The 22,145-nt window shown below is 48.8% G+C and overlaps 2 protein-coding genes across 2 annotated transcripts; one reads left to right on the plus strand and one right to left on the minus strand.

The window, feature by feature from the left end:
- Nucleotides 1–107: 107 nt before the first annotated feature.
- On the plus strand, nucleotides 108–14,652 carry LOC121850704 (chloride transport protein 6-like). The gene is made up of 23 exons (XM_042343512.1): nucleotides 108–176; nucleotides 593–652; nucleotides 1,378–1,443; nucleotides 1,998–2,063; nucleotides 2,302–2,368; nucleotides 2,618–2,724; nucleotides 2,855–2,981; nucleotides 3,575–3,642; nucleotides 3,748–3,806; nucleotides 4,279–4,411; nucleotides 4,552–4,665; nucleotides 4,904–5,070; nucleotides 5,218–5,338; nucleotides 5,786–5,912; nucleotides 6,262–6,415; nucleotides 6,613–6,772; nucleotides 6,960–7,066; nucleotides 7,621–7,807; nucleotides 8,415–8,572; nucleotides 9,609–9,765; nucleotides 10,494–10,601; nucleotides 10,849–10,974; nucleotides 12,028–14,652. Exons 1-23 carry the CDS (start codon nucleotides 108–110, stop codon nucleotides 12,106–12,108), a joined length of 2,589 nt encoding a protein of 862 aa, XP_042199446.1. The 3' UTR covers nucleotides 12,109–14,652.
- Nucleotides 14,653–17,600: 2,948 nt separating this feature from the next.
- Nucleotides 17,601–20,518, minus strand: LOC121848076 (C-type natriuretic peptide prohormone-like). Its single transcript, XM_042343528.1, has 3 exons — nucleotides 20,268–20,518; nucleotides 19,076–19,410; nucleotides 17,601–17,905 (listed from the first exon to the last, which is right to left on the minus strand). The coding sequence occupies exons 1-2, from the start codon at nucleotides 20,364–20,366 to the stop codon at nucleotides 19,090–19,092; spliced, it is 420 nt and encodes a 139-aa protein (XP_042199462.1). The 5' UTR covers nucleotides 20,367–20,518; the 3' UTR covers nucleotides 17,601–17,905; nucleotides 19,076–19,089.
- Between the last annotated feature and the right edge of the window lie 1,627 nt (nucleotides 20,519–22,145).

A 22,145-nucleotide genomic window follows, 5' to 3' on the forward strand; every position in this document is an offset into this window, starting at 1 on the left:
CGATCGCGCGCCACGGGGGGGCGGGGCGGGGGGGGGCGGGGCGGCAGCCACGTGATCGGCCGCGCGCTGATTGGCCGCCGGGCCGGGAGATCACGTGGCCCGGGACAATGGCGGGCAACGGCGGCGGCTGCTGCTGCTGCGGGGAGCGGGAGGGCGGCGGCAGCCCCGAGGAGCTGGTCAGTGCCCCCCCCCCCCCCCCCACTCCCGGGGCTTCGGGCTCGGCCTCCGGGCGCGGCGCGGGGCGAATGGGATTGAGACGGGTCATCCGGGCGGAGGGTGGGGTGTGCGGCCCGCGGGTCGTGGCTGCGGCCCGCGGGCAGGTTATGGTGGGTGGGTGGGTGGGTGGGGGTTGTCTCTCCTGCGCGGGCTGTAATGAATGGGGGTTGGGGGTTGGGGAGAAAGTCACCCCCTCCCCCCACCCCCACCCCGCTGCCGCACAGTGTGGGGGGGAACCCGAGCGGACACCTTACCCCGAGAGCCGGTGCGGACTTGATGGGCCGAATGGCCTCCTTTTTGCGCCGTTAGCGGTCCCTCATGTCGCCGGGTGGGGTGGGGGGGGCACCGCCCTAAACGTTGTGATCCTTTGCCGCAGACGATTCTGGGAGAGACGCCGGAAGAAGACGATGAAATTCTGCCGCGGAAAGATTACGAGGTGCGTAGCCGGGTTTTGTGGGGCGGGGCGGGGGGGGGGACGGACGGGGGGGGGGACGGACGGGGGGGGCTGCGTTCAGGACCTGATCCCTCCCCTCCGTTCCTGCGACAAAACTCACGTAGATCGTATCGGTCGGGAACGTAACACTTAATATAAACTTACCCGCAGTGAAGGGAAGTGAAACTCCTGACGTGAAAGGCGCTCTATAAATGGAATCTTGTCGTTGTTGTTGTTGTGAAGTGCGAGTTGCGGGCAAACTGTATGAATTGCGTAGAATCCGCTGTAATCAGTAGTTACGCTGCTCGGGTGCAATTCATCGCAGCTGGTAAGGGTGCGGCCGGTGACGGGTCAAACACTTCCCGCGATTCAGTGCGTCTCGACCTGCACTTGCATTGAATCACGCGAAATGATTCACCCGCAACATTTCACCCACCGTCAAATAGGTCAAAAAAAAATTGGTCACTCAATCCACGGCTGTTTGTGGGACGCTGCTGTGTGCAATCGGCCGCCCCATTTTGCCCACAAAGTACACAGTCAACTCACTTTGTGTATCCTGTGAAGCGCTTTGAGACGTCTCGAAAAAGTGATAAGGCGCCGTATCAAATACAAGGATTATTATTAGGATACATTAAGTTCTTCTGCACATGCAGCGAATAAATGAGAGGTTAATAACTGACTGAGTTATGTTGGCGTTGATCTTGGTGACGACTTCTCTCCTTTTGCAGAGTTTGGATTACGACAAATGCATAAACGAGCCGCACCTTGAGGTGCTGGAAACACTGGATAACAAGGTAACGCTCGCCCATTGCGCAAGGCTGTGTGTCAGACACGAGGGTGATGTGAAGCCGTGACTAACAGGAGCTGCAACACAAACTTTACTCGTCCGCAGAATTGGATGCACTGGGCACAGCAGTTTTCGTTAAAGTGTTCCTGTTTGTGTGTGGGTGGGGGGAACAGAGAAGAGACAAAGTGTAAATATGGAATTTATTTTTAACCTGATGGTAATTAGATTGAATCCATAACGGACTAAAACAGGAAATTGGATGGTGGTTTGTGTGAGGAGCTGTCATAGAATCTCACAGCACAGAAAGAGGCCATTCGGACAGTGTCGGGGAGCTGGGGGAGGGATATCTGTTACATCGCTGTTGATGGGAGGCAATGCACAAAAGCCGTGGAGACGAGCAGGAGATTTGCTGCTGACTCCTGCCTGGATCTCACTCAGTCTCCTGTGGGATGAATGGCTGGAGCTTATCAACAAAACTCACTGTCTTCTCTCTCTCTCTCTCTCTCTCTCTCTCTGGTCCACACTCTCCCGCTATTTACCATGTCTCTTCACTTCCAACAGAAAGTCAAGCGGTACGAGGTGGTGAAATGGGTGTTGGTGTTCTGCATTGGGGTCTGCACGGGATTGGTATGTTATGTACATCAATGTTAATAATCTGCCACACAATCGCCGCCATATGTGTGTGTCGGCGGGGGCGGGGTGTGTGTGAGGGTGGGGGGTACAGTGCCACAGGCAGAGGGCACCCAACCCCACAGGCAGAAGCTCCTGCTCCCAGTTAACGGGACGGACGGGTAGGCTACAGATAGGCTGGTTACGAGCGGTGGATCTGAACAAGTTGAATAACCTCGTCTTTGATCTGTTACAGGTTGGTCTCTTCATCGAGGTCTTTGTTCATCTCTTGTCACAGCTCAAGTTCCAAATTATTGGGAGGTGTATCCTTTCGTTCTGGGATTTGTTTTAGTGGGAGGGGGTGTCTCTGTTTGTTTATGTGATCGGGGATGGAGGGGTCACGGTGCGTATGTGGGTGGAGGGGTGTATGCTGCATGTATTGGGGGAGATTGGTGTGTGTGTGTGTGGGGGGGGGGGGGGGGGGGGGGGTCACAGTGTGTTGTGAGTGGGGTTCACTTTGTGTGTGTGTCGCGGTGCCAGTGCTGACATATTGCTGCCCTGACTGACTGTAGCTGTGGAGGAATGCACTGAGCATGGCTGCCTCGCACTCTCCCTCCTCGAGCTTCTCGCCTTCAACATGAGCTTCGTCTTCCTGGCCAGCCTGGCGGTAGTGATTGCGGTACGTTCTCACTGCTTGTTATCACTGCAACCACTAACACAAAGCCTGTTAACCCCCTCCCCCGACACACACACATACTGTCCCTGGCACCCCCAGGAAAACGGCTAAACTCTGATTCTTTGCCTCGCAGCCGATTGCAGCGGGATCCGGAATTCCTGAAATTAAATGCTACCTGAACGGGGTGAAGATTCCCGGGATTGTCAGGCTACGGACGCTGATGTGTAAGGCAGTGGGCGTGCTTTTCTGTGTGGCCGGAGGTTGGTGTCCTCACTCTTTCTCCTGGGGGGTGTTTTGTGGAAAGTGCAACAAGGCTTTCTGCTGTGTGAAGCACGTTGTGTAAAAGCATGTTATTGTGGAGACTGAGGTGTACATGTGTGTGTGTGTGTGTGTGTGTGTTCACCGGTTGGTGCAGCAGCCGTGTGTGCGAGAACAATACTGAATAACGTGAATCCTATAGCGTAGGGGTTAGAGTCATCTGTTTACCCAGCAGCAAGAAGGAACCCGGTTGTTAGTCGATTGGTGGATTGCTCTTCCAGGGTAATAATCCCTACAAAAAAAAGTTAAAATAAATAATAATAATTTGGTCACTCAATCCCCGACTGTTTGTGGGACGCTGCTGTGCACAATTGGCTGCCGCGTTTCGCCACAGAATATACAGTCAATTCACTTTACAGAATATCCTGTGAAGCGCTTTGAGACGTCTCAAAGACGTGATGATGTGCAATATCAAATGCGAGGATTATTATTATCAGCACTTTTGCTGCCACTATCGGCTACACCGGTGGGAAGGTGCAGCGTCTTTGTGACTTTGTTCCCATGTTTTTGTACCAAAGTTCTCTTTGTTTTGCAGGACTGTTTGTGGGGAAGGAGGGGCCGATGATCCACAGTGGGGCAGTGGTGGGAGCGGGGCTGCCGCAGGTCAGTGATGAGCGTGAGCGCGAGTGTCTGCGCAGACACTGTCGGCTGGGGTGTGTGTTCCAGCTCTGACCATCACGTCTTTGTCTCGTTTCCTGCCTCCCACAGTTTCAGAGCATTACCTTCCGCAAGATCCGATTCAACTTCCCGTATTTCCGCAGTGACCGGTAAGGCTCGGTGTAATTGTTGTTGGTTTACTGTTGCCTCTCCATATGACACACACCGTCGCCGTGCACTCCCTCACTGAGGTACATCCTGTAGCTCAATGGTTAGAGCAAGCGAGAGGACCTGAGTTTGATTCCTGGGCAGGGCGCAACGTTAGGCAAGTTTCCTTACTCCACACACATGCCTCTGTTTACCTAGTAGTAAGTAGGAACTCGTTTGTTAGTTTATTGGCGGATCGCTTTCCCCGGCTTAGTAATCCCTTCAAAAATAATAATAATTTGGTCACTTAATCCACGACTGTTTGCGGGGACGCTGCTTTGCGCAATTGGCTGCCGTGTTTCGCCCACAAAATATACAGTTGATTCACTTTACAGTGTATCCTGTGAAGCGGTTTGAGACGTCTCGAAGATGTGATAAGGCGCTGCATCAAATGCAAGGATTATTATATTATTCTCACTGTGTGCTCTGTCGCAGAGACAAGCGGGACTTTGTGTCGGCTGGGGCAGCAGCGGGTGTGGCGGCAGCGTTCGGGGCCCCGATCGGGGGCACCTTGTTCAGCCTGGAGGAGGGATCTTCGTTCTGGAACCAGGCGTTGACCTGGAAAGTGGTGAGTGTGACGTGGGGCCGGGTGAACAGCTGCCGTGTTTACCCACAGCCTATAAATGCTGTGAAGCGCTCGATGTCCTAAAATCTTTGTCGAGCATCTGCGTGTTTCAGGGTCTGATCCGGATCCTCTTCTCTTCCCAGCTGTTCTGCTCCATGTCGGCCACCTTCACATTGAACTTCTTCCGCTCTGGCATTCACTACGGGAGCTGGGGCTCCTTCCAGCTGCCTGGGCTGCTCAACTTCGGGGAGTTTAAGGTGTCGGTCACTCTAAAGCTTGGTTATTGTGGGATTAATGAGGGTGGTGGGGGCTCAGTGGTGAGTAGTGGGGTGGGGGGGTCTGAGTGGTGATGGCTGGGGTGAGGGGGAGCAGAGAGGGTGCGGGGCGGGAGTTGTGGGGCGGAGGGGAGCAGGGTGTGGGGGGTTTGGTGGCGGGTGGGTGCTGAGGAGTGGGATTGAGGGGGTTCAATGGCTGATGCTGGATCTCTTCTCTTAGTGCGCAGATGGAGATAAGAAATGCCACCTGTGGACGGCCGTGGACTTGGCTTTCTTCATCATCATGGGGATCATCGGGGGCCTCCTAGGTGCAATGTTCAACTGCCTGAACAGGAGACTGGCCAAGTACCGTCTGCGCAACGTACATCCCAAAGCCAGGGCCATACGGTAAAGATCGGGGCAGAATAACAGCAGAGCCTTACACCGGGGTCTGAGGTGGGGTGGGGCCCTGGGAGGGGTGGGGGAAGGAGGGGTTTGGTGGGGGTGTCTATGCTGTGTTGTGAAGCATTGATGTCTTGTTGCCTCCTGCTGTAGGATTTTGGAGAGTTTGCTGGTTTCTATGGTGACAACACTGATTATTTTCGTGGCCTCCATGACGCTGGGCGAGTGCCGGGAGCTGCCATCACGCACAGACATCAACAATGCCTCCATGCCGGTGAGTGCTGGAGTCACAGAGCAGTCACTGCTGCTTCCGCTAAGCTGTGTCTGGTCTCCTGTTTATCCGTCGTCCCCTCCGCTCCATTATTGGTGGCTGTGCCTTCAGCCACTACGCTCCGAAACTCTGGAACTCTCCTTCGATCCCCCTGCCTTGCCGCCTCCCTCCCCACCTTCAAATTCTGTCTTCCTTTTTGATCGTGCTTACGGTCACCTCCCCCTCCCTGTACCCCTGGCTCGGGGATCAGACTCTGCACTATGAAGCGCTCTGGGATCTACCCCATGGGAAGGGCGCTATATAAATGCAAATAGTTGTTTTAAAGTGATCACCTCAATTGATCAACTGCTGTTTGGTTGCATGCCTGAGCCTCTGCTCTGCTCCTGTGTGATTTCCCTGATATCAGTCTGACCTCCCGACCCCCCCCCCCTCACTCTTTCTCTGCTCCAGGTCACTGAGAGCAGCGTGAACTCCAGCATCAAAACCTTCTTCTGCCCCAATCATACCTACAATGACATGGCCACGCTGTTCTTCAACCCGCAAGAAACCGCCATTCTCCAGCTCTTCCACCAGGAAGGTGAGTGAGTGACCCATCTCCCTGGCCACGCCTAAGCCTTCAGTTTAATCTTGCGGTGTTTCTTCTCTGGGAATAAGCTATGAGAGCAGCAGGTGATCGAGATCTGGTTTTGGAACCAGTCTTTCTCCCGCTGAGCTGCCGAACATGGCTGACCTCTTGCCCACAGGTTTCTGGACAATGGGACATGTCGTCCACCTGCGGGTTTTCGGATGCCTGTGTGTGGGGTGGGGGGGTGCACCGGGCCTCTGTGTGGGGGAGTCGGGGAAGGCCCGCGGGTGGTTGGTGGAGGTGATGGGCCGTGTGCGGAGGAAGGAGCGTCCCCCAACTTACTACTGCGTTGCCTCCGCAGGAACCTTCAGTCCCGTCACTCTGGCCGTGTTCCTGTTGCTGTACTTTGTGCTGGCGTGCTGGACATATGGCCTCGCTGTCCCCAGTGGCCTGTTCGTGCCCTCGCTGCTGTGCGGAGCAGCCTATGGCCGGCTGGTGGCAAACATCCTCCGGACGTAAGTCATTCTCTTACCATTTCCCCCTCCCCCCCCCAACCAGAGATAAACATCCTGAAGAATCTTCTGAAAGGCCGCAAGGTTTTTGTGTGTCGCCCACACAGTGGAGCTGTGGACTGAGTCACACGGCAACACCGTGTTCTGTGCGTCTGACCAGGTTGTGTCAGTGACTGTGGCTGTTGTTGGATGTGTTGCAGTTACATCGGGATGAGTCACATCTACTCTGGGACCTTTGCTCTGGTCGGGGCAGCCGCCTTCCTTGGGGGTGTTGTCCGCATGACCATCAGCCTCACCATCATCCTGATCGAGTCCACCAATGAGATCACGTATGGTCTGCCCATCATGGTCACGCTCATGGTAATTGCTGTGTGTTTGCCCTCCCGCATTGACCTGTAATGTGCTGTAATAATCTCAGACATCCTTCCCCAGAACTTTATCCCACTCTAGAGGCTGAGGGATAAGGGATGGGGACAGAGGAGCTGCTTTCTCAAACGGTGTCCGTGGAGCACGTTTATCAGGGCCGTTTACTCTATTGTCTCTCCAGGTGGCAAAGTGGACCGGAGACCTGTTCAACAAAGGGATCTATGACCTTCATGTGGATCTCCGGGGTGTCCCTTTACTGGAGTGGGAGACTGACGTCGAGATGGATAAGTAGGTGTCTCCCTCCGCTCAGTGAGAGGCCAAATCTAACACTGTCACACTCTCGCTTTACACTGAGCCTCTCTCTCACACACACACATATCAACACACGCACATACCAACACGCACATACCAACACGCACATGTATGTACCAACACACACACACCAACACACGCCCGCACGCATACCAACTACACGCATACCAACTACACGCACGCGCATACCAACACTCACACACCAACACACACATGCGCATACCAACACACACGCACGCATACCAACACACGCACACGGGCGCATACCAACGCACGAGGGCGCATACCAACGCACACACAATTAGTGAAGAAAGTTCGAACTTGTGTTTTTATAGCATCCAATCAAATAGTTTCAGAGCAGTTATTATTGTTCAGTGTAATGGCTGTTTTTGTAATTATTCCATGTAGCCACATGTTTAATTGGAATTCAAAATTAAGTGTTAGCTTGTTCGAAACCAAACCTGAGCCAAACAACAGCAACACCACTGATCTCCACAGCCAGAGTGATTGGCTTTTGTTTTTTCACCTAGACTAACAGCGAGTGATATCATGGAGCCCAATCTAACCTACGTGTATCCGCACACTCGCATCCAATCCCTCGTCAGCATCCTGCGGACCACAGCGCATCACGCTTACCCCGTCGTCACGGAGAACAAGGGCAACGAGAAGGAATTCATGAAGGGAAACATTCTGATCAGCAACAACATTAGATTCAAGGTAAACTGTGGGCAAGTGTCACCTCTCCATCACCAGAGGGTGAGCACGATGCTCTCTTGTCTCCTCCAGGGGGAATGATACACACACAAATTAATGTTTGATTGTTTGCCACTATTCCATTGCTGTGCAGCTGTGTTTGGAGTCAGAATAAAAAACTATGGCTGTTTGAACAGAATTGAAGATCCAAATAACTGGAATAATCCTTCAGCAGCGCCGCCACCAGAGGGCGCTGTGACCAGCAATGTCAGCAGCGCCGCCACCAGAGGGCGCTGTGACCAGCAATGTCAGCAGCGCCGCCACCAGAGGGCGCTGTGACCAGCAATGTCAGCAGCGCCGCCATCAGAGGGCGCTGTGACCTGTTTCTTCCCTAAATTTCATGTGATGGTTTAAAGTTTCACATTTACTATTTGTTTACCTCCTAATTTTATCTTAACAACTACAACCCACGACTGTCTGTGGGACACTGCTGTGAGCAATTGGCTGCTGCGTTTCGCCCACAAAATATACAGTCAATTCACTTTACAGTATATTCCGTGGGACTTCTCGAAGACGTGATAATGAGCTATATCAAATGCAAGGATTATTATTATTATTATTGTCTCTGTAGAAGTCGAGTATCCTGACCCGAGCTGGAGAGCAGCATAAGCGGAGTCAGTCCATGAAGTCCTACCCGTCCAGCGAGCTCCGCAACGTGTGTGATGAGCCCCTGATCCCGGAGATTGCCGAGGACGGAGAGGACATGTTACAGCAAATGCTGGAGAGAAGGTCGGTCCCTGAGAGATGCCGGCTCCGTGCCCGGCTCTGGTCCCAGCGTGTGCCCGGGTTTATGGCTGGGGTCCAGCGACCTTGGGATGTTCTCCTGACGTGATAGGCACTATACAAATGTAGTTTGTTGTTGTTGCTGCTGCTCTGTGCAGGGGGACATGTTGCCTGTGATGGGCAGAGCCTGACTGGCAGCTCGTTCCTCGACCTGTCTCTGTCTCTGACTAGGCAAAGCTCTGTCACGGCAATTTAGGGGGAGCATCTTTAAAGCACAGGCTGCTGCGAATGTGGAACTCGCTGTTGGAAGCTGTGGTTGAAACAAACACCAGCAACAACAACTACAACATCAATATATTTAAGAGAAAATTTGTTCCTCACATGAGGGAGAAGGGAGTGGAGGAGTATTAACACCGGCACGGACTAGTTAGATTGAACAGCCTGTTCCTGTACAGTTCCAGTGTGTGTCACTAGACGCGTTAAAAGAAACCTAGAAATGTTCAGCACAGGAGGCAGCTGTTTTTCTATCTCATTGTAACCTGTATTATCACCTTTATTGTTAATCTCAATTCCCAGCCCCCTCTTCTCCCCCCTTCATATCTTTACTGCTCTGGATCATTTCCTTTTTGACTTGATGTTTGGTATTGTGATGTACCGGCTCCAGGTGAAGGGGCAGAGAATAGCCAAGCGCTCTGAGGTGCTACCCTGCATGAGGGGCGCTATATAAATGCAAGTTGTTGTTGCTATTGTCCTCTAATCGTTGCTAACTGCATTCAGCATCTCTGCCCCCACATTCTGGAACTCTATCACACAATCCTTCCGCCTCACCTGCTCTCTTGTCTCCTTCAAGTCACATCTAAAGACCTTCCTCTGACTATGCCTTCAGCCATCTTCTCACCCCCACCCAGCTGCCCCCTCTACTCCTCCTGACCCCAACCCCCAGCTCGGGTGCGAAAAACCCTGACTGTCCAGTGCTCTGGGACGTCTTTTCGACGGGAAGGGCACTATACAAGTGTAATTTGTTGTTGTTGTTTGCTTGCAGACACGCCCCGTATCCCAATCTGTACCCGGACCAGTCTCCCAGTGAGGAGTGGACGATGGAGGAACGTTTCCGACCTTTAACCTTCCACGGGCTGATTCTGCGCTCGCAACTTGTGACGCTGCTGATCCGAGGCGTCTGTTACTCGGAGACTCAGTCGGTGAGAAACGCAATCTTTTCTCCTCTGAAGAACATCTTTGTTTTTACTTTCATCCGCGGAGTCCTGTAGCCTAGTGGTTAGAGCACTCGCCTCGCAAGCTGGAGGACCTGGGTTCGATTCCTGGGCAGGGAGAAACGTTTGGCAAGTTTCCTTATGCCACACGTACTGTTTAATTAGGATCAAGTAGGAACCTGCTTGTTAGTCAATTGGCGGATCACTTTTCCGCAGGTAATAATCCCTTAGTCCTCTCGACGTGAAAATCACTGTATCAAATGCCAGGATTACTATGTTATCACCAGAAAAGTTTTCCCCAGTTTGCTCTTCAGTACTCGACTCAACAAAAATAAAATGAATAATAATATTTTGGTCACACAATCCACGACTGTTTGTGGGACACTGTTGTGCGCAATTGGCGGCCACATATTGGCCCAAAATATATAGAGTTGATTTACTTTACAGTGAAGTGCTTTGAGAAGTCTCAATGACTTGATAAGGTGCTATGTCAAATGCAAGGAATATTATTATTGGACTCGCAGACTCTGCCCAGCCCTGGGCTGCTGTTTACTGAGGGAGCAGCGCTCACAAAGGCTTATCAAAACGGGTAGGTTTACTTTAATTGGCGAACACTCTTGAGGATGAGTGGGGGGTGTTTACAGCTCTTCTGTATCAGTCCCTGTTGGCACTCAGCTGCTGTGTGGGACCCACGACTGATCTCTTCTCCATGACAGAGCGCTACCCAGCCCCGGCTCTCCTACTCAGAGATGACAGAAGATTATCCGCGATATCCTGACATCCACGACCTGGACCTGACTCTCCTGAACCCCAGGATGATTGTGGTGAGTGTTGGGGCTGCGGAACCCTGCAGGGGGGTGGAGGAGGGGTTGGGAGGGGGAGGCACAGCATGGGGTGGCGGGGAGGTGCTGGGAACTTGTCTGTTGATTAACTTGAGCGCTGAGTGAAAGTGGTGGAAATCTCAGAATTTTCTGCTTACAAATCAAATCTTTTTTTCCCACCTCTCGATGGGGTGACCTCCCGCTGTCAGGGCAAGATTTGTTGTTGTAACCCAATGCCCCTTTACTCTAGGACATCACACCGTACATGAACCCATCTCCCTACATGGTATCTCCAAACACGCATGTGTCTCAGGTGTTTAATCTGTTCCGCACCATGGGGCTGAGACATCTGCCGGTGGTCAATGCAGTGGGAGAGGTGAGTGACAGACTCGATACAAACCTAACCATCTCTCACAGGGTGAAACCTCCGTGTTGTGTGTCCATCGTCCCCCCTCACTTCCTGTGGGGAGAACATTCAGGTGCTGTGGCCTCACTGAAGTAGATGGTAATCTTGTTATTGTTATTGTCTGGCTCCTGTCTGAATACTGCAAGGTTAATTTCTACAGTTGCATCCAGGGTGCTCAATAAACAGCCAGCTCCCCCCTCACCTCTACCCCCACCTCTGGCCTAGCCCTCCACAGCTGTATTTGGACTCTCGACCTGAAAATAAACTGAGATTGAGATAATCTCCCGATCCTGGTGATGTGTCTTTTCAGAAATTCTATGTTTATAACAAACTTGGTTTAAATGACTCACCATCACAGCGAGAGACTCACGTGGGTGTGAGACTGAGGCCTGGAGCCGTGTCTCGCTCACTTGGTTTCCCATTAGCCGAGCTACAGAAGCCGAGTGTTTTCCTCGGGACGTGATTAATAGGAGCAAGGCTGCTGAGCCATGGCTTTTAACGATGCTTTTATTGCTGAATTCCTCAGGGGTCCCAGTGAAAGCTGGTTCGTTCCGTGACCAGATTTTCTGGAAAGCAGTCGATCCCACTGACCATAAACTGACTGTTAATTAAGATTGATTGAATTCTCACCAGTTTAACTACAGATTCCCTTCATTTAACAGACCACCCCCCACCCCACACACAACCCTGCTCCGACGGCAGCAGCTGTGTGAAGCCCTTCGGGACGTCCTCCCGTCGTGAACAGCGCTGTAAACTGTCATAAATATAAATATATTATTGTGTTGGAGAGAAACAGAGTGTCTCTCTCGGGGGTAGGATTGACGGCAGTGCCTGGCATTGTTCGAGGGTAGTAGTAATAATAATAATCCTTGTATTCGATATAGCTCCTTATCTCGTCTGCAAGGCGTCTCAAAGCGCTTCACAGAATATACAGTATAAAGTGTAGTGAGTCTATTTTGTGTGTGAAATGCAGCAGCCGATTGCGGACGGTAATGACATAGAATTATTTTTATTCTCTTTCAGATTGTCGGGATCATCACAAGGCACAACTTGACACACGAGTTTCTACTCTCGAAGCTTCGGCAGCACAACATGACGATCTGAGAGTTAGTTACAGGCTCTATGAGGGTTTGACTGTGAGGTGCCGTTTAGCCCAGCGCCTCACGCCGGCCGGTGCCTCTCTCGCAGGCTCAGAATTAACCCTCGCGGCTTTGCGGCCCCACACACTGCAGTCAGCGTCAGGTGGGAATTCCGGTTAGTTTCTGCACAGCACAGTGACTGTTAATTGTGGGCCTGCTGTAAATAATCGCCGTCTCTCAGGAGTCACAGCTCTTTAACTTCACATAATGGATCGCTGCACTCGCCAGGAGCTGTGGTGGAGAATTAATCTGAACAGAACCGATTCCTTCGTAGCTGCATCATGGGACCGACAGACAATATTAGATTAATATCGTAGATTGTTTACACACGGATGCTGCCAACAAGGTAACCTTTTGCACAGTGGGTCCCAGGATCCAGTGTGTGTGTATGTATGTGTGTGTGTAGCTTTGAACCCGACCTGTTCTCTGGTGTAAAATCCTGGTGTGTAGGTTTGCTGATGCTATGGGATATCACAGTTTGGGTTAGATGTTGGGTCTCAGCGTGTACGATGTGTACGACACACGTCACTACATTTATAGAGCTCTTGATCTCCCAACACTTTTCCTCTATTCCTCCACCTTCCTGCCCCTTCCTTCCCCATCTTCAGGTCATGCCTGAAGACCTTCCTATTTGACCAGTGCCTAAGGCCACCTGCCGCCGCATTGGCATTGTGCACCGCCACTGTCAGGCACTCTGGGACCTGCCCTGCATGAGGGGCGCTGAGTCGTTATTATCATGTTCCGGGGGTGCAACCACCTGAGCGAGCAAATTGATCGATGGCTTTTACTCGTAGCACTGAGCGCTCGAGCAAGCAGAGACCTGAGTCTGTGACTGAGTTACTCAGAGACTCGATCGAGTTCAGCCTTTGTGTTTTACGAGCTCCAAAACCCTCAGCAAGAAATTGAGAAGTCTTTCACATCATTTCAGGAGCTTTTCGCTGTTCAGTGAAACTCAAATTCACGGGTCCATCATGTGCAGTGCAGGGGAGAAGGGCCCATAGGCCTCGTTCTGTGCTCTAATTTCTCTGACTCCAGGTAACATTTTTGCATTAATTTAACACTAACGTAAGGAAACTAACTCTAAACGGTACAAAAACTAACAGGAGTTTCACTGGTCACATTCCTTCTTATTAAACCTGTATTTTAGATTTTTTTTTATTTTGCCTTCGAGACTGCAAACGCTTGTAGAGTAAGTGCAGTTGTCGGCTGTTGTTTATTACAAGGCTGGCGCCGCCTGGTGTATTTTTATGAACAAATCTTATGATATTTGTTTTCATTCTGCCGCAAAGCCGTGTCTGTCATTTGGAGGTTTCCCCTGGGGATCGTAAGGACCTGTTTCAGCGAGGCAGAGCGAGCAGCCCCAGTTTCAGGGAGAATTTTTGTGTGTGTGTGTGTGTGTGCACAGATGGCTGCTAAACTCACTAAATATCCAGTGTTGCACATTAGTTGTTCTCGTGAAGCTGCAGCTTACTAAAACAATCTTTTTCGTCAGACCTTAAAACCATGTGCTCCCCGAGCCACCATTTGAGGAATTATTTATAATAATAATACTCGTTTTATTATTCTAAATGTACTGTGACGCGGAAGGTTTGAGGAAGCGTTTGCCTGATGTGAGTGCTCGTTGCTGTTGCTTCTTGTCTGATTTGCACCAGCGTCAGATTTGCGCTTATTAAATTCACTTTCTTTGTTCATAAAATTAAATCCCATAAATTACCCCTGCGGGGGCTGCTGCTGATTTCCATGTATATCAACGCCTCTATTAATGATGCTTCAAAACATAAATGCACATTTGATGATCATATTTTACACTGGTAGCTTCAGGCTGAAACCATTAAATCCACCTGTCACTACACCCTGGAGGCTGATATAACCTTGTGCTTGTATGTATATATATATATATATTGTGGGTTTGCTGGTTCTCTTGCCCTGCGGAGGGCTGTGTTGGGCTGACCACACAACACTACGTGCAGTGGAAATGTACTGCTTGTATCTGCTGGCATTTCCTGTGTGATCCCTTTGTGTGGATTTTGTAGCGATCCCTTTTAAAGGAAAAAAAAGTTTCACCTTTTCTCCTCACCTTGTGTGTAATCTGAGCTGTTGTGTTAGTGACGCTTGGGGTGTCTGTGAAGGGAGCGTGGCGTCATCTTGTGCTGATATCAATGTAGCATTTGCTCCCACAAACCTGTGACTGTCTGACTGTGTGGACACATCGTGGAAAACTTGGAGAATATTATATCAATGTTTTAAAGCACGGAAACAGTGCTGAGACCAGAATGAGATTCGCTGCGACACCATCTCCCCTGTGAGAGATCTAGACATTTGCACTTAATATTTCTTTATCTGCAGATTATTTAACATCTTTGTAATTTAGCTTCTGATCTGATTTGGAATTTTTATTTTTTTATTCTACATATTTGTTGCTGTATTTTGCAGCCTCTGTTTGTTTTTAATTAGATTAATTGCAGTAAGTTTTAATTCTTTAATTGTAATAAACATTCCATTTGTGCTCCTCCAGGTGTCCTCCTGTTTATTTCCAGAGCGATAATAAAGTATTAAACCAAACAGCCCATTCAATGGCTTCAAAGGATATAGGGTGTGTAGTGACTGTATTTTGTAGGTGAATGCAGCAGCTAATTTGAGCATAGCGGCATTCCACAATAGTTATGATGTGAGTGACCAGTTTATCTGGGGGATTGTTGAATAGATTTACCTGATTCATCCTTGACTCATAAATGTGAGTGCTGGGCTTATGATTCCAGCAGCACTGACCTGTCCACTTGCCCTGAGTGGTAGTTGGCTCAGTCTGTCTTTGCCTTCGAACCTGTTCTGAACCCGTTCTTCTGAAGTTCCTTTTTATGTTCAGATGGACTGTTTCAATGGAATCTACGCACCTGATAATGTGGATTCTACACATATTGACCCGAGCCAATCAGCCAGTCGTTACTGGATGTGACGAGTGCCCTGATTGCAGCGAGCACCCGTGTCTGCTCAGAGCAGCTTGAGTGGGAGCTGGCGCAAGCTTTCACCACTGGACTGATGTTTAATAATCTGACGAATAGAGCCTCTCAAGGTAAAATATTCATCTGTGACAGTGACTGTGAGTGTCCTGCTTTAATAGCTTCACTTATAAATCCTGTCTAATCCCAGGAGAGATCTCTGCACGCTGGAGTACTTGTTATCTGCCGAGTTCGGTTTCGACAACCACCTGTGTGTTTTCACAAGAAGAGTGTTTGGCTGACTCGTTTCTCCCACGTAGTACACAGTCAATCCACTTTACAGTATATTCTGTGAAACTCTTTGAGATGTCTCAATGATATTAAATGCTATGATTATATATTGCTGCACTTACTGATGGTTTTCAGAGAAAGGAGCTCCAGCTGCTTCTGCATTGACATCAATGTAACGGGGCTTTCTCGATTATCCTACCACAAATGCTAGCAAAGCAGGTGTGTGACAGCAAGTAGTTGTTGCACTGTCACACTGGTGTCAGAGTAGGCAGCCCAGCGTGGGTTAGACGGTGCTTTCTGTTGTACAAGCTGAGGAGGAAGAGCGATAGGCTTTTAAATGCTACAGAACTCCAATCCAGGAGAGCAGCTGACACCTTTTTGTGTTCTGCTAATAGCCATCCATTAAATAATAATTTCTGCATGAAAGTAGTGGTCCCAGACTTGGTGATTGAAGTTAGCAGTTGTAGATGCCTCAAGTTAACACTTTAAATCACATTCCACTATTTATTTCCTTGATAGGCCACAACAGGCCATTCAACACAAACCACCCAGCTCTGCACACCTGTATAGGACTGCCTCCCTTCTCAGACTCCATCCGGTCACTTCATTTTCCAATGAAATCAAATATTGAAGAATTTGGAGAAGATTCCTGTCCTAAGAGTATTCACTCCTTATTGCTCTTGTGAGTTGATGCCGTTTGCTAATTGAAGCAAAGTGGCCTTTAGGTGAGGATGGCCACCACTGCCAAGCCCTTAGCTGCCAGACCCTCTGGAGCTCATTTCTTAAATAAGACCACATTGTCTTGTTTGCTCGTTGAAGACATACTTTATGCTTGATAAATACAAATTATTAGAGGGAACGACGCAGAATCAGGTTTTGCATCGCATTGAATGGTTGCTTCCCTCTCTGTCCTTCTGTACAGAATCTTGAGTCCTGCTCACCCGATGTTCCTGTAGTGAGTGTGTAGATCTATACAAAGCTTATTATGCAGTCAGTAAATTTATGCTCTGACCAAGAAACTAAGGGGTTTCAGCTGCACACTGAATCATATCCTTTGCGCCCTGTGGGGTGAATTAATGTGCTTAACTGACATCAAAACTTAAGTGGTTTCTTCAAACTAACTAGTCGCGTCTCGCTTGTTTTGAAGAGCAGAGGCACATGGTAATGAAGCATGATATTGGCGAATCCTGTTACATCTGCTGTCTCTCACATTAAGTGATATTATTGCATAATATTTAATCCAAAGGGATTATTTAACAAGTAAAACCCTGATTAATTATTGATTTTCTGACAACTTGTTTGCTGTAGACTTTAAAGACCTATCCATGGATAGCTTGTTTTCAAGGTGCTGCTATGATAACCTTCAGGAGTGTAACAATCCACACATTCTCTCACACACGATTCCCTTCAAATACTTTTTTTTTAAAAAAGTATAGATCGTGTCTCCACGTGGAGTGGAGCAATGATAACACATCTGCAAAGTGCTTGAGAATTCCTTCAAATAGTTAAGATATTTGAAATATTTGCTGTTAGTGGCGCTGCCTGACCCGCAGGAGGCGCTGTTACCACCCTCAGCCTGACCCGCAGGAGGCGCTGTTACCACCCTCAGCCTCACCCGCAGGAGGCGCTGTTACCACCCTCAGCCTGACCTGCAGGAGGCGCTGTTACCACCCTCAGCCTCACCCGCAGGAGGCGCTGTTACCACCCTCAGCCTCACCCGCAGGAGGCGCTGTTACCAACCTCAGTCTGACCCGCAGGAGGCGCTGTTACCACCCTCAGCCTGACCTGCAGGAGGCGCTGTTACCACCCTCAGTCTGACCCACAGGTGGCATTGCTGCCACCCTCAGCCTGACCCGCAGGAGGCGCTGTTACCACCCTCAGTCTGACCCACAGGTGGCACTGTTACCACCCTCAGTCTGACCCGCAGGTGGCGCTCCCACCACCCTCAGCCTTACCCTCCTGAACAGGGCATCGGTGGGATCATAGTTTAACGTTTCAGGCGAAGGTCACCGCCTTTGACAATGCATCGCACCCCCCAGCGCTGCTCTGGAGCCTTGGCTGCACTGGGGCCCTTGATGGGCTGCATTTTTGTTTAACCAGTGCGATGCCGGCGCCCCCACTCCGGCTCCTTGGGATGCCCTCCAGACGTGAAAGGCACTATACAAATGTGATTTGTTGCCGTTATTGTTGAAGCCCCACTCCCTCCCCACAGCCACACACAGCCACTTCATGAGGTTTTTCATTTTATTTTGCACCAGAACTCATAGGAAGTGACTGATCGTCATTTCTCACAGCAACAGAAATGACAGTACAAATAAATACAGTATGTTTAAATTAATATAAATAGATTTAAATAGTATTTAAACTGACACTTGTATATACATTAAGCATTTAATCCGAGAATAGAGCTCGTAAACAGTCTATAGCAGGATTCTACTCAACATCAGTTGGAGTTTGTGGGGCAAAAGAGGAAGAGGTTGAAGCTGCAGTGACTTGGATGTGGAGGAGAGAGTTGGCTGCAGCTCGGTGTCAGCCCTGCAAACGAAGAGAAAGAAATGAAGCATTAAAATGCGTTCACACTGAACTGCTCCTTGCTATATTGGAAATGGTGACTGCTCCTGGTTATAGTTCTGACTCTTCAGTGATCAAAATGATCTGGGAACACTCAAAACACATCATGCAACTATTAGAAACATAGAAACAGGTGTAGGACATTCAGCCCCTCGAGCCTGTTCCGCCATTCTATAAGATCAGGGATGATCTGTACCTCAACTCCAATTACCTGCCCTCGCCCCGTATCCCCTTAATACCCTGACCTAACAAATTGCTATCCAAATGGGTAGGTTGCAGGAAGGTAAAGCTAAATACAAATCAGATTGTGGCTTTGTCCACAGGAATCCTGTTTAATAGCTCTCTCAAACCCGACCGGGGCTCAGAGCAGAGAAGGCTGAGGATAGCCAATGGTGTGTTCCACAATGAGCCCGGCGGAGGTTCCCAGGCTAGACCACAGGAAAGCCTTGGGACGGTCGAGGAAAGAAGAGACGGGGAGGGTGGCAAGAAAGGAGAACTGAGTGTGAGAACTGAGTGGAGGCTAATCAGACAGGGATGGGGCCATTTTGGAGGATGGGAGCTTGGGTCAGGGGTGGCAGCCGAAAGGAGCATAGTGAGACCAGGAGCGGGCAATCAGAGTGACAATGGGGGTCAATGTCAGCCCACTGACATGAGGAGGGTGGGAGGGGGAGTAAGGGAGATCAACGCAGGATAGTCTGGGAATAGGACAATGTAGAGTTGTATTAAAAACTTGATAAGCTTCAAACAAATTTATCTTGCAATACTTCAGAAGGCAATGGGTTGAAAGTCTAGGAAGGAATCTGGAGTAGGGAGTTATCAGTGATCAGGTATTTTATATTAAATAACCTCCTGGGCTCAATAAAATATACCAAGGCCCATAAATATGGCAATTTGGGAAGTGGAACAATCTGCTGCTTTCTCTGATTTGAATCCGCTCTCAATCACACAGCAGAGAGCGATTAAAGACACACACTTAATATTGTAATCTGTACATGTTCTAAAATAATTCAGGAGATGAAGTGAATTGTGTTATTGGGTTTTTTCCAGTTAAGAGCTCTGTTTGAAGCTTATCAGTTAAGGGTTCTAACAAAATTCTACATTGATGAGCACATTTTCTCCCAGATTGAGACTCACCGTAAAGGAAATCATTAGCAGCCCAGGCCACTCATGGCCCCGATTCGATCCAGTTTTACTCCAAAGCAGCCCCTTGATGGTCCCTTTTTGCTTCTGCCGTTAAATCGTAGGGGGCTGATAGTGAGATCTTTAAGGAGACGGAGCAGGAGCCCGTCATGCTGGAAGGATCTACCCCCGATGTCTCTGGCATCGCGGTCCCACAGAAGGTCCATGTCGGCTTGATCGAGGTTCAGATCACGCAGAGTTCCAGCCCGGGATGCCTCCTCCGCCTCCATGTCCGAATCTTCTGAGGACAAGTAGGGACCGTATTCATCTTCCAGGAGCCTGGATAAGATCTGAAAAGACATCATTAAAATATTTAAGGGGGTAATAATCCCTTCAAAAAAAATAATAATTTGCTCACTCAATCCACGGCTATTTGTGGGAGCAATTGGCTGCCGTGTTTCGCCCACAATATAATCAGTCAATTCACTTTACAGTATATTCCGTGAAGCACTTTGAAACATCTCGAAGATGTGATAAGTCGCTATAACAAATGAAAGGATTATTAAACAGTTGAACAAGATAATAATTAAAATGCCTCCGGCTTGGATTCTGGTTACAGCTTTAAAGCTACTCTTAGTTTGAGTAGAAAGGAAGAGAAGGTGCAATAAATGACTGGTCAGTTGGAAGAACGAGAATCCGTTTCCTTCCTCACTGAATTTGGTTAATATCTCCGCTCTAAATCAGCCCTCTGGTAATTCTTAATAGTTAATCACCAGTTAACTGGTTGTGTTTGAATATAACTTGTTCACTGGACATTTTCAGCTGCTAATGATAATAATAATCTTTGCATTTGATATAGCTACTTACCACGTCTATGAGACACAGAATACACTGTAAAGCAAATTGACTCGAGATTTTGTGGGCGAATTGTTTCACATTTGATGAAATACAATTATTAAATATTCTATGACTGAGGAGGATAATAGAGTAATAGAATATTATCTCCTTGGTAATAGTGTCTGATGTGTCCCTCTTTCTCCAGAGGACAAATTAGAAGCTGAAATACATGTAACTAGTCACCGTTAGAGCAGCAATCTCTCCAATGTTACATGACCACAACAGCCACGAACTCCATCGCTGACTCAGTGCTCACTCTTTGCTATTAGTTTGAATAATCAGTTACTAATAATCATCGTCTTTCTCTCACCTGGAGACTGTCCACACCTGTTCTGGGTCTCGCCTGGACTTGGACCTGGATCAGGAGGAGAAGCATGAGACCACAGGGGAAGCTGACGTGTGCGTTCATCTTCTCTTGAACCTCTTGGTTGGCAATGGATCTGTCGCCCTCGTCCTCTGGTTCTGTACCTCTCACTCCAAGACTTTTATCTCCACTCACACTGACGTCACGTCACTCTCAGTGATCCCATCATTCATTCCCCTTCTCTCCATCTGTCACTTCAGCTGAGATACAGGAGCAGCGAGTGTGTGTGTGTGTATTTGTGTGTGTTGTATGTGTGTGTGTGTTCTGTGTGTATGTGTGTGCATTGTGTCTGTGTATGTGTCTGTGTGTGTTGAATGTACGTGTGTGTGTTCTGTGTGTGTGTGTTATGTTCTCTGTGTGTGTGTGTTCTGTGTGTGTGTGTTGTGTTCTGTGTGTGTGTGTGTTATGTTCTCTGTGTGTGTGTGTGTGTGTGTGTTGTGTTCTCTGTGTGTGTGTATGTGTGTGTGTGTTGTGTTCTCTGTGTGTGTGTTGTGTTCTCTGTGTGTGTGTTGTGTTCTCTGTGTGTGTGTGTGTTGTGTTCTGTGTGTGTGTGGGTGTTGTGTTCTGTGTGTGTGTGTTGTGTTCTGTGTGTGTGTGTTGTGTTCTCTGTGTGTGTGTGTGTGTGTGTTGTGTTCTGTGTGTGTGTGTGTGTGTGTTCTGTGTGTGTGTGTGTGTGTTCTCTGTGTGTGTGTGTGTGTGTGTGTTGTTTCTCTCTGTGTGTGTGTGTGTGTGTGTGTGTGTGTGTGTGTGTTGTATTCTGTGTGTGTGTGTGTGTGTGTGTAGGCACAAGCCAATTCCCGTTGTCACTTGTTGGGGAAGTGCGGATGGGATGTATTATTGCATTGACTTGTGTGGCCGTCGGTATCAGACACCGAGTCACAGTGACAGTGACATTGATCCATTTGGACTCTGAGTAACTCCGGGTCAGAGATTGTGAAACCGATTCATGTTGTATTGTGTGTGTGAGTGAGTATTTGGTCTGTAACTGGTTCTTGATATCCGGATCAGTCGCAATTACTCACACAGTCCCGTTGCCGTCCTCTTCGAGGTGTTCTGGTGGAAACATGTTACTGTTTCAGCCAAATAATAATTAATAGCAGTCGCTGAGAATGAAATAACGATGATTTAAGGACAGGTCGCGCGTCAAATAAATCAAAGGTATCCGGGATGTGAGTGGGGAAGTGGAGTGAGAGGTGAATCCACTTCTCACGATCACTGCATTTGGTGCGTAAAGTGTTTGAATTGCTATTCAGATCCTAAATTGTGTTTCTATCGCCCACCGATTAACTGCATTTTGTTGGGAAGCGGTATATTATATATATATATGTGTGTGTGTGTTACTCGACTTCAAATCCAATTAAAAAATGTTTTCGAAACTTAGGAGGGACTGACCACAGGTTCCTCATTTATTGGGGAATGTCGCAGTAACTGTCGGTATTGGGTATCCCAGAGCTGAGGGTGTAGTCGGGCACTGATGGAATGATAAATAAAACGCAATTGCAATAACGGAAGCGTCAGTTTATACATTGCATTAACTCAATCACTAAATGCCGCAATTTAAAGGCACAGAGAAAGGGGACTTCCAAACACGAGTGTAAAATTTGGTTAGGAAAATCTGACACCACCGTTACTGACGGCAGAAACAGCGAGACGGTCACATCAGGACAGAAGAATTTGCTAAGAATAAGACGAAAGAACACCAAAGTCCATCCAGTCCCCATGATCTCTAATCATGAAGTAATCCTGGCATCTGACCCTTATCATTTCTTCGAGTCGTCTCGAAGCACTTAACAGAATATACTGTAAAGTATATTACTGTATGTA

The sequence above is a fragment of the Callorhinchus milii genome, unplaced genomic scaffold (assembly GCF_018977255.1).
Source record: "Callorhinchus milii isolate IMCB2004 unplaced genomic scaffold, IMCB_Cmil_1.0 Scaffold24, whole genome shotgun sequence".
In the NCBI taxonomy this organism is placed as follows: Eukaryota; Metazoa; Chordata; class Chondrichthyes; order Chimaeriformes; family Callorhinchidae; genus Callorhinchus; species Callorhinchus milii.

Excerpts from the sequence above, each read along its gene's own strand:
- LOC121848076 (XM_042343528.1), bottom strand. The coding sequence starts at position 20,366 with ATGAACGCACACGTCAGCTTCCCCTGTGGTCTCATGCTTCTCCTCCTG. Across the intron at positions 19,411-20,267 it reads CAGGTGTGGACAGTCTCCAG|ATCTTATCCAGGCTCCTGGA; the intron begins GTGAGAGAAAGA and ends ATGTCTTTTCAG.
- LOC121850704 (XM_042343512.1), top strand. The coding sequence starts at position 108 with ATGGCGGGCAACGGCGGCGGCTGCTGCTGCTGCGGGGAGCGGGAGGGC. Across the intron at positions 3,643-3,747 it reads TGGGAGCGGGGCTGCCGCAG|TTTCAGAGCATTACCTTCCG; the intron begins GTCAGTGATGAG and ends TGCCTCCCACAG. Across the intron at positions 10,602-10,848 it reads TGAACCCCAGGATGATTGTG|GACATCACACCGTACATGAA; the intron begins GTGAGTGTTGGG and ends CCTTTACTCTAG.